Genomic DNA, 16,280 nt, shown 5'->3' on the forward strand with positions numbered 1-16,280 from the left:
AGAGATATTATCTAGCTGATATGGCTGCCGGGAAGATAGAATATGATAATAGGTTTGGGAGCCTTTCATAAGCCATGAGGCTTACGTATTAGCAGTCATGAAAATTCTAAAAACAAGGAGGAAAGCAGGATCTGAAATCCTAGTAGTGAACTCCTTTTGGAGGATTATAATGACTAACAGGTTGATTGGGCTCCTTGGGGACACGGGGCACTCAGGAGAGAAGGGAAAGCATGGGACACGGGAGGCTCCTCCTTACTTTTCCCCCATCCTTCCCTGTTTTCTGACCCTAATACTCACTGAGCCTGCCATCAATATACTAGAAAGTTCCTGGGAGAAAAGCCTGAACCAAGATTCTCATGAAGAACCTTTTGACCTCTAAAGTAGAAGAATATTGCTTAACTCATAACCTGCCAAGGAAGATCTGTTCCGTTCCAAATTCCTGAAGAGGGATGAAACGGTATATTATCCTCTTTCCCTCCCAGGTGCATTATCAGATAGTCTTCCCCAGCTTTATGAGAATTTGTGGTCCCTTCTAAAAGGGTCTGTATTACAGGGGCGCCCTATAGGAATTTTCCTGAAAAGATGTCTGTAAATCCTCTCTTAAAGCCTTTTATAAATGAAAGAAATCTTTTATAAAATAAAAGCCATCTACCCTCTGGTAATCTCTTTCACTTATGAATAAGACAATCGGACTCCTCAGTCGTTAATTAAGAGGACTGGCTTAGATGATTTCTACAGATCTTTCCAGTTCTAAATAAATTATCATATGGGTCCACATTTTTAATTGATTTGTGCTTGAGAGAAAAGTAGGTTGGAAATTAAACATTGTACTGAGCAGGTCCCCAGTCCCAACCACTATTGCTTCTAGAACCCCTTTCCTTCTGTCCATAGAGCTATAATACCTTACATAATTCCATTGATAGCCAAAGGAAAAAAGGAGGAGCGTATTGGAAGGCACCAGAGACAAACTTACATTGACAAATAATTAACTCTGACTGAATTGTAATTGTATTGTAAACTGAGTAACTGATTCTTTGACAAAACTAGAAAAACATTTTTCCCTATTTTGTCCTTTTCCCTTTCTTCAAATATTCTTTTTTTAACTTTTAATTTATAAAGTTAAAAGCTTTAGTTTAAAATAGTGTTCCCCCACATCCTTATAACAGTTCAATCAATAACTACACAACACCCAAGGACATTCTTTCATAATCAGAGCCCTGCATAATCCTATCATCATCTCAATTTCTAAGATTGCATTTAGTGCGCCATTCACCCAGAGAGGAATTTTTTTAAATGAAGTATTCAAAAGCTATTCCTCACAAATTAACCTGAGCTATTTCACATGATCCCGAAGTTTAGGAATATGACCTATATTTAGAGCATATTAAAATTATATTATTTCTATGAACTCATGAGCTTGAAACATCTGGCTCAAAGCATTTTCTGGAATACTGGATGAAGTGCTATTTATTAGAACTGTGGATATTTCCATGGATGAATCCTAAGATTCTCCTATAAATTTTAAAGACAATAATAATTCCTACTTGTTTAGAAAATTTGAAAAGCACAACTGATTTTTCTACTATAAAAAGTTGAATATGAATCTAAAACACAACGGACAAAGGAAAGACTATTTTAAGAGATACAAAAAAAAAGAATTTTGAAGCAGGATCTGTTTCAGAGGCACAGAGAGCATTTGATTTTTCTTTATTGATAGTATTTGAATTTTCCCTGACTGCTTTAATCTATTCCTTTTACTTCCCCCACTGACATTCACATAGATGAGGATGGATTGAGACCACAAAAGTAAATTGTTTGATGGGTAGGTTTGCTTGGAGATACAATCAGTTTCCTTACTACTCAGAGAGCTTGATGTCATTGAATCCAATGAGACATTAAATGTCTCAACCTCATTTTTAAGCATCCCGTCTCAAGCACAATCAAAATGGTTGATCCTATTTTTTTCTTGTAAGAATGCTAAGATAAAAAAAAAAATATATATATATATATATGTGTGTGTGTGTATATATATATGTGTGTGTGTGTGTGTGTGTGTGTGTGTGTGTGTGTGTATATATATATATATATCACAATTCCAGTAATTGCTTAACAGGAGGATGCTGTTTTCTTTTAGTAAGTCAATTCCTAGTCACTGTACTTGTTTGTAATCTTATGGAAGGGATTCAAACTTGACTAGATGATGCATTAAATTGCCTCTAAATTCCCCTTTCTAATTAAGAGACCTCGGGAGACTATCCCTGAATATACTATGCTACTAAAAATAAATTTCAAAATATAGGTTAAGAAGATTTTATGGTTCTTATTATTTTTCAAGTGATCTAGAAACTTTAAAGAAAGTTCTGAAAAGAGATGATAACTTCATTAGAAACTAAAGAACATTTACATAAGAAAGCCTTTTTAGTGAATGAATCTACACCCAGTAAATCCATTTGTATAATTATTTTTCTTATTCTTTAATCTGAAGCTTTCTACTTAGTAGTCCTTAAAGTAGAATTGGGAACCCCAAGATGTCAAAATACTGTGTCTAATTAGGGTCTTAGGGTTCTAATTCTGGCTACAATTGATAACAAAGATTTTCTTTGTATAGATTTGATACCACAAAGCTATGAAAGTACATTTGCAAATAATCTTTAATGTTTCCTCCCATTCCTCCCCTGCAGAGGGAAAGATGACCAGAGGAAGACCAAGGATAGCCTGTGAAGACCAGATAGAAAGGGATATGACCAGATATGAAGAGAGGGAAGGACAGCAAAGATATGGAAGTAAGGCAATAAGAGGTAGTAAGGGTTGCAGCTTTGGGATGGAAACCAGTCCCACAGTAAAAAAGCAAAAAGAGAGCTGAGAAAGAAAACAAAGTCCTTCCCCTTCCTTCCCTCTGTCCAACCATTTTCCTGTTCATTCTTAATGAAATGCTGGATTGCCTGTTATTTTTAGTTATTCCTTGCTCATATTGAAAATGTCATCCAGTAGTTTGGTCATTCGTTGACCAACTTTTCTCTGACCTATCCTGCCAGCTCCCAGTGCAGTGTTGGGTAAGTCTCTGATAGACTTGTCGGGTACTTATGAATCCCGTCTCCCCTCTTTTCCTAGATCATAGATTTCATGAGGAATTTTGTATCTACTCATTTAGTGAAATGGATGGACTTTTCTTAGAGTCCATTTTGCTGTGTTGAATTTATTGAATTTGTTAATATTTGCTATATATAATGTCAAAGTATTAGGTAAGATATGCAAACAATTTACATATGGCAACTGCTCTGAGAGCTTATAATCTAATAGAAGGGGTACAGGGTGATATAAATATGTAAGAACTACGAAGCAATGGAAGGTGGCAGGCACTACAAAGTGCCATGTAAAGTCCGGGGAAGAAAAGATTAATGAACGTGAAAGCAAAGGGAGGAAAGGGGAAGTTAAGTGCAGAGATTTAAATTCTGACTCTGCTTCTCATCGCCTTAGTGAACTAAAGCAGATTCTCATCCTTTTAGCTCCAAAGTTTTTCCTCTACAAAGAAAGAGGATTGTTCTCATTGATCTTTGAAGTCCCCTTCATGTCTAAATTTATAATCTTGTCTTAATTATCAGCATATGATGATTGTATTTCACATATTTCTGCACATGAAAGGCTCCATGCTTCATAATATTGAATTTATCAGCAAATTGTGTTACAATTAGAATGCTAATTTTATTTTTATAGCTTTTTAAAAAAAAACAACTAATTCTTTACTGTGAAGTAATAATTTAAATGAAAAGATAAAATTGTAGTATTTCCCATATCTAGTCATACACAGCTTAGGACAGCTGGCCCAAATGCTAGTAAACTGTAGCATCTTTTTAGAAAATAAAAATTAATTAAAGTTTCAAACTTGGCTACATACTAAAGCTTTCCATGGGGATTTAATAACTGATCCTGGAGTGTGATGCATTCATGGCATAATTTGTAATGACTGAAGTTACAGATGAAATTAATTTGGGGGGATATTGCTTTTCAGTTCTCAGGGAATATTTATCTACATCAGGAAAATAATATATTCTTTGGAAAAGGTCCATGCAATTGCTAGCTTGGAATTAGAAAATAGTTCAGGAATTGCTGGAAGTTTTAGGAAAAAAATTGATGATACCCTCTGAAGTACATGAGTGCAAGGTCATGGCTATCAAATCTTAACCTTAATATCTAATACATTTTGACCAAATTCATAGTTTTTAAATCCAAGCTCAACTGATTAATCAATTATTATTTCATTTAAAATGTTTAATTGGTCAAATGGTCATGATGTAAATAGCATTGTACAAGGAGAAGATACAAGAGAAGCACATTATTTCCTCTCTAAAGTTTTTAATTTAATTTTTTTCATTTAACATTAATTTATTTTCTTATCTACCTAACTAGCACCCACTGAAAGGAAAAGGGGGGAAAGAATACCCTTATAACAAGTATATATAGTATAAAACAAAATCCCACATTGATCCTGTTTAAAAACGTATATATCATATAAAATCGGGGTAAAATAAAGTTGCCCACTGTCACTGTTTCTATTCAATATTGTATTGGACATGTTAGCTTTAGCAATAAGAGAAGAAAAAGAAATTAAAGGAATTAAGAGTAGTTGATGAGGAAACCAAATTATCACTCTTTACAGAAGATATGATGGTACATTTAGAGAACCTTAGAGAATCAACTAAAAAACTACTAGAAACAATTCACAACTCCAACAAAGTTTCAGAATACAAAATAAATCCACATAAATCGTCAATAGTTCTATATGTTACCAACAGAGTCCAGCAGCAAGAGATACAAAGAGAAGTTTCACTTAAAATAACTGTAGGTAATATAAAATATTTGGGAGTCTACCTGCCAAGACAAAATCAGGATCTATATGATCACAATTACAAAACACTTTCCACACAAATAAAGTCAGATTTAATCAATTGGAAAACTATCAAGTGCTCATGAGTAGGCTGAACTAATACAGTAAAAATGACAATTCCACCTAAATCTATTTATTCAGTGTCATATCAATAAAACTGCCAAGAAATTACTTTACAGAACTAGAAGAAATAATAACAAAATCATCTGGTAGAACAAAATGAAGGTGGCCTTGCTGTACCAGACCTAAAACTATATTATAAAGCAGCAATCATCAAAACCATTTGGTATTGCTAAGAAATAGACTAGTTGATCAGTGAAATAGGTTAGGTTCACAGAACAAAATAGTCAGTAACTCTAGTAATCTTGTGTTTGAGAAACCCAAAGACTCCAGATTCTGGAATAAGAACTCATTATTTGACAAAAATAGCTGGAAAAATTGGAAAATGGTGTAGCGAAGACTAGGCATTGACCAGTACTAAACACCCTATACCAAGATAAGGTCTAACTGGGTTCATGATTTAGACCTTAAAGATAAAGATAAAGAGTTATATTATAAACAAATTAGGAGAACAAAGGATAGTCTATCTCTCAGATCTATGGAGAAATAAGGAATTTATAGCTAAAGAAGAACTTAAGAGTACGTTATGAAATGCAAAATGGATAATTTTTATTAAATTAAAAAGGGTTTATGCAAATAAAACCAATGCAGCCAAAATTAGAAGGGAAGAAGAAAATTGGGAGGAAAAAACTTTTACTTCCTAGAGTTCTGATAAAGGCCTCATTTCTAAAATATATAGAGAATTTACTCGAATTTATAAGAATACAAGCCATTCTCCAGTTGATAAATGGTCAAAAGATGTGAACAGACAATTTTCAGATGAAGAAATTAGAACCATTTATAGTCATATGAAAAAATTCTCTAAATCATCATTGATCAAAGAAATGCAAATTAAGAAAATTCTGAGATTACCATTACATACTTCTCAGATTCACTAAAATGATAGGAAAAGATAATGATGAATGTTGGTGGGACACTGGGACACTGATACATTGTTGGTGGAGTTGTGAACTGATCTACCCTTTTGGAGAGCAATTTGGAACTGTGCCCAAAGGGCTACCAAACCATGCAGATCCTTTGATCCTGCAATTTTTTACTGGGCCTATATTCCAAAGAGATCCTAAAGAAGGAAAAGGACCCACATGTGCAAAAATGTTTGTAGTAGCCCTTTTTATAAAAATGGATGTCTCAGGACAGCTAGATGGCACAATGGATAGAGCACCGGTCCTGAAGTCAGGAGGACCTGAGTTCAAATCTGGACTCAGACACTTCCTAGCTGTGTGATCCTGGGAAAGTCATTTAATCCCAACTTCCCAGCAAAAAAATAAAATTTAAAAAAAAAAAAAAAAAAAAAAAAAAAAAAAAAAAAGGTTGGATGTCTCATTCTTAATCTCCAAATTGTGTAAGAAATGTATGGTCCAGTTGAGAGAAAGATTGATTTTAACAAACATCAACAACTACTGGTCATGGATCAGAAGTCAATGTAAGGTAACAGGCAAAGACCAAGCACAGTAATAGTGCAGTCATCAGGCATGAGGGAGGGGATGAAGGGTGTACCAGAGAGTGTTATCTAACTGGTAGCTATAAGTACTTGCTAAATTAAATTTGTTTCCCCCACCTAGACTGTAATCTTCTTACAAAGTTTAGAGATGCGGGATGCAGAATAAGATGAAAAAAGGAATAACCAGGAGCAGAAAAACAAGGCAGGTACACTATAAGAGTTATCAAGACATGAGACTATCTATTAGGATGGTAGCATTAGACCTGGAAAACCTAAGGAAATCTGGGAGACATAACAAGGAAAACTGAAAGGACTAGGTGAGAGTTTAGATGTGGAGAAAGAAAATATAGGTATGCCGCAAATATCATGACATAGTTCTAAGCCTGGGATAGTGGTAGAGCCATTGCAGAGACCCAGGGAAGTGGGGCAAGGTTGGGCTTCCACAGCCAGGCCTGAGTAGTAATTCTTGGATTCTTATTTCCCTCATGCGTCCTTTGATTATTGCACAACTGAAATTTGGACTAGAAATCAAAATGCCTCGTGACGATTACCTCTGTTTCTTAACTTGCCACCCACATTTATGACTTTGACACCATCTGCATCTTTATGGCTCTCAAGAATGAGTATCTAATATAAACTTTTGTGCATCTCCCCCATTCTTTAGGGACATAAACTCTCCTTAAGATTAAAGCATGATCAGTTTTTATACTCCTGCCATGGGGAAAGAGAAATGGAAACTTCCATTTTAACCCAGTTGGCAATTTCTATGATTTTATCATTTTAATTTCTCTGCCCTAGGTCTCTCTGGATTTCTTTGGCTCATTCATGGATTGAGTAGAGGAGAAAAATCTATAATTAGTTGGATGGATATGTCATCTAATTCTCTCATAGATGACTCAATTATTGTTTGCTTTGGAAAAAACCCATATCCCAATAAGACAGACTTTATGTGAGATAAGCATTTGAGGAGATTAGCCTAAGAGTTATTTTTCACTCTTGACTTGGCTATACTAAGCAAATGAGCTGTCAATAACTTGGGTTGTTGGGACATCTGAATGTGGAGAGGGCATTGTGAATATGGAGCCATATTGGAGCCAGGAAATTTTAAGACAGAAATTATCTCGGGAAGATTTTCCTGGAAGCTTGTTATGGAATGAATTGAAGAAAACTGAAAAAAGAATAATCAGTTGAAAGGCTGGTATAGTAATCCAAGAATTTTGTGACAAGGGCCTGGACTAAAACATTGACTGTAGAAATGGAAAGAAAGGGCAAATTGAATTTGTAGAGAAGCAATAAGATATGAAATTATCTACATGTAGGTAGGGTAAAGGAAACAACGGTCCAAATGAAGTTCCATCTTCTGTTTTCAGAAAGCTTGACTTGTGTGACTTCAGAACATTCTGAATTATTTCTCAAGGCTTAAATGTTTCTTGAATACTAAGGACACTGAGACAAAAATTGGAAATGCATATAGTTTGTAAATTATTATACAGGGATAGGATTTTTCTCAAACAAGATATGTTAGTTCAATAAGTTTTATAAGAAAAATAAGGAATTCTATAGAAGCAAAATTCTGGAGTATTTTTAATTAAGGAAAGAAACATAGTATGAATAATTAATTACCCCAGAATCACATGATGAATTATATTAATGCATTTTCCCAAAATTCCAATGATTAGCTTCAGATAAGCTGCCGATACCCAAGTACTGAATAAAACAAGCATTTTTGTCTTCTAACATCAAAAAGAAAATAAAGACTATGACCTCATAGTCTCAGTTTCTGAGATTTGGATAATTGCTATTCTGATTTCAGATCTACCTTGCTGAAAATTTGGGTGTAAATTAAAAGATATTTCCTCATTCATGTTATAACAGAGACAGTTTTCATAGAAAACATTGACTCTGAAACATAATAAAAGTCTTACTTAGGAATACGGTAAATTTTTAAAAACACATATCTCATCCCAGTGGTCATTGTGGAGCATAGATGACTCTGAGTGCTCCAAGGCTAGGATCTCTACTTGCCTATACATCCCTATATAGTCTGAATTTGACACCAAATCCTACCAAACTGGAAAAACTTCCAATACAAGCCAACCGATGGACTGGTTTTAGATGTCTCTGGTTTTAGCTAATTTCAGAGAAGTTCATCATCAGAGCGGAAGCCACTGGAGATGCAACTTATTAGCCATAGCAAGTCAATGAAACAGTCTACTAAAGACATAAGAGTTTGGCCAGCATGTATTTAGGGGATCCTAACAACAATGGAATCATAAACCTTGAAGACTAAAATGAGTCTATTTTCTCGTGTTAATAATGCTGGGATAAGGATCCCTGGATGAAATTTGAACCGTAGTGTGATTGTTTGGCACTGGATACTTTGAGGACAGTCTAATTTTCAGGAGATGGTGAGATGGAAGGATGGAAACAAAAACCATTCAACACTCCAGAAACATTTACTGATCACTTACCACGTGTCAAACCCTGTGCTAGTCACTATGGAAAGTACAAAAGAAGGATGAGAGATTACGACTGTTCTTATGATGGTTATAATCCAGGTGAAGAGTCAAAACTAATAGAAGTCAAAACCGTATTAAGTCTATTGGGACAACTTGTATACTGAACTTAAAGTATTATATGCCTTACTTGAAATAGACATTCTAATTTGAGAAATCTCCACATATACCCTTAGAAGCCTGGATTCTATACATTTAACTTTTTATCCTGAACTGAATCACCACATTTGCCAGTAGGGGAATATTTTCAAGCAATTTCCTGAGCCATAGGGCACACATATTGTAGCAGAGCATCCGGGCATAGTGAAGGGATTTTGAACCTGCAGTCCATGAACTTTTTTATTACGATGATTTCACTATTTCAATATCATTTGTTTCTGTTACAATCCTATGTATTTTATTTTGTTCACTTAAAAACTTTATTCTGAAAATTTTACTGGGGCAGCTAGGTGGCGCAATGGATAGAGCACCAGCCCTGAATTCAGGATGACCCGAGTTCAAATTCTGGTCTCAGACACTTAACACTTCCTAGCTGGGTGACCTTGGGCAAGTCACTTAACCCCAATTGTCTCAGAAAAAAAAAAAAAAAAAAAAAAAGATTTTATGGCATTTCAATCATTTGCCTTTCCCCCGGGAAATTTTTAATTTAAATTAATCAGCTTTTTCTGAGCTACAGTTAAAAGAAAAAGCCTTAATAAATTTTTCAATTGAATTTCTGGATTCACTCGTGGCCAAATCCATTTCTGTATTTTCCCATGGCCAAAAAAATTGAATAAATAAACAAATAAATGAAACAAAAGAAAGACCATATTCCACCAGCATAGTTGTGTTGGAAGCACTATTTTTTTTTTTTTTTTTTTTTTGCCTAGAACACATATTCTACAAATGAAAAAATATAGAGGGTAGCACACTGATACAATGAAATTCATGTTAGACCAACCTAGTAGATCAGTCACACAATAAACTCAGAATTTTTCTTGTTTTTATAAAAAAAAAAAAATTAAATTATTAAGCATTCCTTTTTTTCTCTTCCTCTCCCCATCATATGACGGAGGAGAGGGAAGAAAACGAAATACATATTGTCATTATGTTATTAAAAAAAAAACAAGCATAATCAAGCAAACAAAATTTCCATGTGGTCCATATCTAAAAACATCTTACTCTGCCTTTTCAGTCCATTGCCTCTCTGTCATTCATCATCTGGAACCATGATTGACCTGGGTACAATTCAGCTTTTCTACTGCTAAAGTATCTGGCATTTTAACTAGATGTTGCTATGTTTTTAAAATTGAAATATACATTATTTTGCTCAAGATTTCTTAATTGATGGCTTTACAAAATAATCATTAGACAATTTTTTTTTTTGTGCTGAGTATATAGACTTAACGTCTCTTTTTCTTTTTTATATTACCCAGTCTCATTTGAATTTTCATAGCTACCTAAGGGATATTCTCTGTAATTGTACCTTCTTTATTTGTTGATGGTTCATTAGTTCCTTAGTTAGAACATTGCGGTCCTAAAGCCCAGGTCGTGGTTTCAGTCCTCACCTGAAGCAGGTGCTCTGAGCCATCATCTCAAACTGTGTCCCTAAGCCAAGTCAGCTGCTTTGGAAATGTTACTGGGAGAGGAAACAAATGAAAAAGAGCACATATATCCCTGCTACCGGAAAAGCTGCCAGGAATCTTATTAGGGAGGAGATGTAGCACATTCGTCATGCGTGCATTATTATTGCCTCTGTATTGTTATTTTTGCCTCTCTTTAAGATTTTTTTCTTCCCTGACTCTAGGTCTATGAAACCGCCGGCTATGGCAGCACTACCTTGTTGGCAGAGGTCTTTTTACCCATCCCTGAGACAACGGTATTCACTGGAAGGGCCTCTATTGAAGAAGTTGAATTTAGCAGCAATCAGCATGTGGCGCTGGACCACGAGGGGGTCGGAAGTGGTACGGAGAGTTCCTCATCCTTACTATTTCTTGCTTTGATTTTAGCATTTGACTACATAGTTTGGAACATTTCCTTTGCTTCTCTTGCCATAAAATTGACATTCGAGATTTTTGAAATGTTGAAATCTGTCCAACGAGATATTTTACGTGAAAAATTTAAATTTGGATACTATTCTCTAAACTATCATTGGCCCTATAGAAATTACTTCTTTTTAGATAAACAATAATAACTGCATCATTTCCATTTTGTACAATAAAGAGTGGAAAGAGAAAGAAAAAAAAAAAACAAGCTTTAAGAAAGGGTTCTTAACTTTGTTGGGTGTGTCGTGGAAAAAAATGGCAGACTGGAGAAGCCTTCGGATCCCTCTGAGAACAATGGTTTAAAAATGATTAATCAGAACATATAGGCTTTCAAAGAATCCCATTAATAAATGATCACTCATAAAAATATCAGTACATTAATATCTTAAATGTCTTGATATAATCTCTTAAAATACTTTTTAATATTTTAAGAAAAAAATTCATAAGTCTCCGATTTAAAAGCCATGCTTAAAAGGAGGCATTTTCAATCAATTCAATACAAATCCTGATTCTGACAAATACTGGCTATGTAACCCTGGACAAGTCTCTTAACCACTAAGTCCCCAAGCAACTGTCTAAGACCAGAAGTAGCAGAGCAGCCGCCAGCCTGCACTGGTAAAGGGGATTCCTCGTCCGGGAGTCCTTGGGACCAAGGGCATGATAGATCCAGTCCCCAAATATTATTAAGGGGTATAATTATGAAGGATTATGAAGAAGCTGAATGTTTCACAAACTTTCAAACTACAACCCAATCGTATCTCCGTTGTATCGGAAATTTCTGTTTAGTAGGATGCGGGCTTAATGACATTTTTCCTTATTCTCCATTATAAAATTACAAATCATAAAAAATGAGCTTAAAATGCAAAAAGATGTGCACATTTTCAGACGTGATTACTTTGGTCATGTGATGTCTACAGGTACACTGTGAGATATGGGGCTATCTTTTTTCATCTGGAGTTTTTGGAGATCTCACACACACACACTCACACTCATACACACACACTCACACACATACACACACACACACACACACACTCACCTACACTCACACACACTCACATACACACTCACATACATACATACCCTCACATACACACATACACACACATTCACACACACACTCCCACACAGTATGGTGGGGGCAGGAGGAAGAGTGAGCCATTCTTTCTATCACAGACCCCCTCTGGGCCCTCTCACATGACCTCCCTGTGGGTAACCAGCCTTTCTCCAGAACACATTTGCCCTGTTCCCCCCCCCCCCCCCGCCCACAATCGGCCCTAACCAGACCCGTGTAGCCGTTGCTCCCGGGGATCTCTCAGGCCCGATGTGCTTCTCCCAGGTGAGCCCTTCTCCTTCGAAGCCGACGGCAGCAACCAGATGATTCTGATGACATCTGGCAGAGTGTCCCACAGCGTGGCCTGGGCGGTCGGGGAGAACGGGGTCCCCCTGATGCCCCCAGCAGCACAGCGCGGCCTCGCCGTTGGAAGGTAAGCTGGCTCGGTGTAGATCGTGGGAGTGCGAGGCTGGTAGGTTTTCTATTCTAATGAAACGGCGATGCTCTTGCCTGCTGCATGGGAGAGGAAGCCATGTCTCCGTTGGGGGTCTCTGCCGCCACCGGCCCTGTTGCTGGGATGCCCCGTCCCCGAGCCTGCCCACTCTGCTCCTGTGAAGGCCGCCCAACCCTTGAAGTTTTACCCCGTTACTCTGTGATGAGCAGCATTCGCCCAGACCCAGTTCTGGGGGCTCAGAGACCGCCAACTGCCCAATAGGAGACAGAAGCACACTGAGTTATGTTTGACCTGATTTGCTTATGGTCACAGGACCAGGGCTGGCAACGGCTCCTGCTGATCTGGGTTCCCTGACAATGACTGTGAGATGGGCAGTGTCAGGATTTTAAGCTCCATTTCTGAGATGAGGGTATCGAGGTTCAGAATTCTGAGGGTTCCAACCTAGACACCCTGATGGCAAATCTCGCTCCCTTCCCATTGTCCAGCATCGCCCTGCTAGCCCAGTGACCCCTGAACTCCGCTCATTACACCTGTGACGGTGCATTATTTTCTTGCTGTCCTCCACATGTGACAGTACCGCTCTTCTCTTGGGCCTCGGACAGGCTCTCCTTCGGGCTCAGAAGTCATTCCCTCCTCGGATCTGCTTAGGATTCCTAGAGTTCTTCAAGCTCAGCTCCCCCTCAAAGTTCTCCCGGCCCGGGTTCTAGTGCCTTGTGCCCTGAAAATTATCTTACACATATTAGAGACAGAGAGATAGAGACAGAGAGACAGAGACAAAGAGATGGGGGGGGGGGGCGAAGAGAGACAGAGAGAAAGAGAGAGACAGAGAGAGAGACACAGAGAGACAGAGACAGACAGAGAAACAGAGACAGAGAGAGAGAAAGAGAGAGACAGAGAGACAAAGGGAAAGAGAGCAAGAGGGACACAGAGAGACAGAGACACAGAGATACAGAGAGACAGAAAGAGAGAAAAAGAGACAGAGACAGAAAGAGAGAAAGAGACAGAGACAGAGAGACAAAGGGAAAGAGAGAAAGCAAGAGAGACACAGAGAGACAGAGACAGGCAGAGAGACAGAGAGATTTGCACCAAGATGGGCTCTCTCCCCAAGAAAATAGATGCTCCTTCAGAGCAGGGACTAATTTGTTTCTTCCTTTATATTCTCTCTGGCCAGCCATAGTAGGCGCTTAATAAGTGCTTAAGGCTTGGTTGATTGCGAGATCCATGCAGTGATTCCCAGTCTTGAATGTAAAGCCCATTACAGAGAGCAGAGAACATATCTTATAACACATTATACTCCCCAAAGGCTAGAACGATCCTCTCTCTAGCTCTATATCTATACAATAGCTACTTATCTATGTCTCATGCACAGAAGGATACATCAGTAGTAGCTATATCGATCACTCAACCTCTGTATGTGTGGATACAAATACGTCTCCCTCTCTCTCCATATGCATCTCTATATTTGCGTAGACAGGTTCGATATTGATATGTAGATCTCCGTTTATCTGTCTGCATAAATGTGCAGAGGTGTGTGGCTATCTATGATATGTCATGTATAAGGAGACCGCGAGAGATCCACACATCTGCCTCTGTATCTGTACATGTATATTCGTAGATGTATAGCTGCATATCTGTATATCTGCATGATTGCAAACATACATGTAAAGGTATCTGTGCCAGCATGAGACTAGAACAGAGTGGGTTTTCAGTAAATGTCTATACCCGTATCTATGACCCAGGAAACTTCTTCTAGACACATATATATTCCCAGGTGACTGGGTGGCTCAGTGGATAGAGCTCTGGGAATGGAGTCGGGAAGACTCATCTTCCCAGGGTCAAGTAGAGTCTCACACCCTCACTCGTTGTGTGACCCGGAGCAAGTCATCTCACCCACTTTGCCTCAGTTTCCTCATCTGTAAAATGAGCAAGCGAAGGAAATGGCCGAGTGCTCTCTGCCAAGAAAACCCCAAATGGGATCACAAAGAGCTGGGCAGGACTAAAGAAAATGACTGAACAACCTGCACAGAGCCCGTGTTCACGTGTGGCAGACCCTTTGAGATTCACTCTTAGCAATGCAAAGAAATTGCAGAAATACTGCTTTGCACAATCGCTAGGCAAAGTGAGTTTCCTGTGTTATCCCCATCATTTCTTTCTTTCTTCTGAATATTGCTACCAGAGGCAAGAAGGCCATGTAAAAAGCCCTGAACGGGGAACAGAGACCTACATTCTGGCCTTTTGTCAGCCATTATCGAAACTGGTCACTTAACGCCTCTGCCTCAGTTTCCCCATATGTAAAACACGGCACATGATATACTCTCTCCCATCCATGGGTTTTTAATTGTTTTTATGTCATGGCCGCCTTTGGCGATCTGGTGAAGTCTGTAGCCCTTTCTCAGGATAATGTTTTTAAGAGTATGAAATAAATTGCATAAGCTTATAGGTAGTCAGTTATATTGAAAACAGTGATAAAAATATTAAGTTTAACAGCCCAGATTGAGTCCCTGACGCCATCCCTTCCGGCTCTGGTCCTAAGAATAGTATTGATCTTCTTCCTTTCATTCTACTACCATATTAATGCAGCTCCTTTACAGACTAAAAGTGAATAAAAATAATAATGATCATCTGAAGCTTCTCTACCCCAATATGTCTTTGAGTATGTGAGAGCTTCCATGTTAATTAGACCCTTCCATAGAACCACGAGGGAGAGAAAAGACCCCCAGAAATAAAGGCCTGAGAGCAGAACACGGAAACTGGCAGGGGGAAGGGAACGAGCATTTATTAAACACCTGCTGCGCATGGCATTGTGCTGAGCACTTTCCAACAATCATCTCCAACAACCCTGCAGTGTTAGGTGCTGTTATTTTCCTCATTTTATAGTGAAGGAAACTGAGGCAGAGAGAGGTTAAATGATTTGCCCCGGGTCACATTTCCGAGGCTCAATTTGAACTCAGGACTTTCTGACCTGGGACTAAAAGTCCCTGTTGTTCAGTCGTGCCCGAGGACTGAACCATAAGAGGCCTTCCTCCCCTCCACTGTGTCCGGGCTCCCATGACGGGAGTCGCATAAACCCACCTCATGTGAACATCCCGAGAAAGGCCCTTCCTCTCTGGTCCAGCTTTCCTCACTATGAAATGCAAGTCGGACTGGAGGACCTCAGAAATCCCAAGGCCAAAGGCTGAAATCCACCCACTTACTTGGATGTGCCTCGGGTTCCCTTCGGTCCAGGGGGATGCCGGCCACCCAGCTGTCTTTTCCCTGGACTCCGTGCTCGGAGCCTTGTGCGGAGCGTTAGCAGCTGGGGCCCCTGTAACCTGAAGTCAGTGGTTGAAGCCCATTTTTCTGATTCCTAGTACTCAGCATGGATCTAATGGAGGGTATTCCCACTCATGTTAGCAATAGCTCTTCTCATTTTGCTTGGATGCCACAAGTATGTTATTGAGCGAGAAAAATACGGAGTCCTACATGGCCTGGGGGGGAGAGGGGAGCTCTCCAGTGGAGAATAACAGGCAGCAAACTATAATGAAAATCAATTGGTAGATTAAGAACTCTGCTTTTAAGTCTGAAAGATTTGGGGCTTACTTTATCTGTCAATGCTTTAAGGAAAGTGGACGCCATTGCCTCCATTGGCGCATCGAGCTTAACGGACATGAAGAAGTTGGCAAAGTGGGCAGCGGAATCCAAGCTGGACCCGAATGACCCCAATAACGCCTCCCTGATGCAGCTCATAACGGTAAGGAGCCCTCCCACTCCCATAGAGCGAGTCGTGTGTCTGAAAGTTACTCGGGC

The 16,280-nt window shown here is 38.6% G+C and overlaps 1 protein-coding gene across 3 annotated transcripts in view; it reads left to right on the forward strand.

The window, feature by feature from the left end:
* CC2D2A (coiled-coil and C2 domain containing 2A) overlaps positions 1-16,280 on the forward strand; it is a 118,527-nt gene that overhangs the window by 58,333 nt on the left and 43,914 nt on the right. For all 3 annotated transcript variants that reach the window (XM_074274509.1, XM_074274510.1, XM_074274511.1), the window contains 3 exons: positions 10,749-10,905; positions 12,326-12,473; positions 16,095-16,224. In XM_074274509.1, the coding sequence (XP_074130610.1) occupies positions 10,749-10,905; positions 12,326-12,473; positions 16,095-16,224 (435 nt within the window). The remainder of the gene's footprint in view (positions 1-10,748; positions 10,906-12,325; positions 12,474-16,094; positions 16,225-16,280) is intronic.

This window comes from Sminthopsis crassicaudata, chromosome 6 (assembly GCF_048593235.1).
Source record: "Sminthopsis crassicaudata isolate SCR6 chromosome 6, ASM4859323v1, whole genome shotgun sequence".
Classification (NCBI taxonomy): Eukaryota; Metazoa; Chordata; class Mammalia; order Dasyuromorphia; family Dasyuridae; genus Sminthopsis; species Sminthopsis crassicaudata.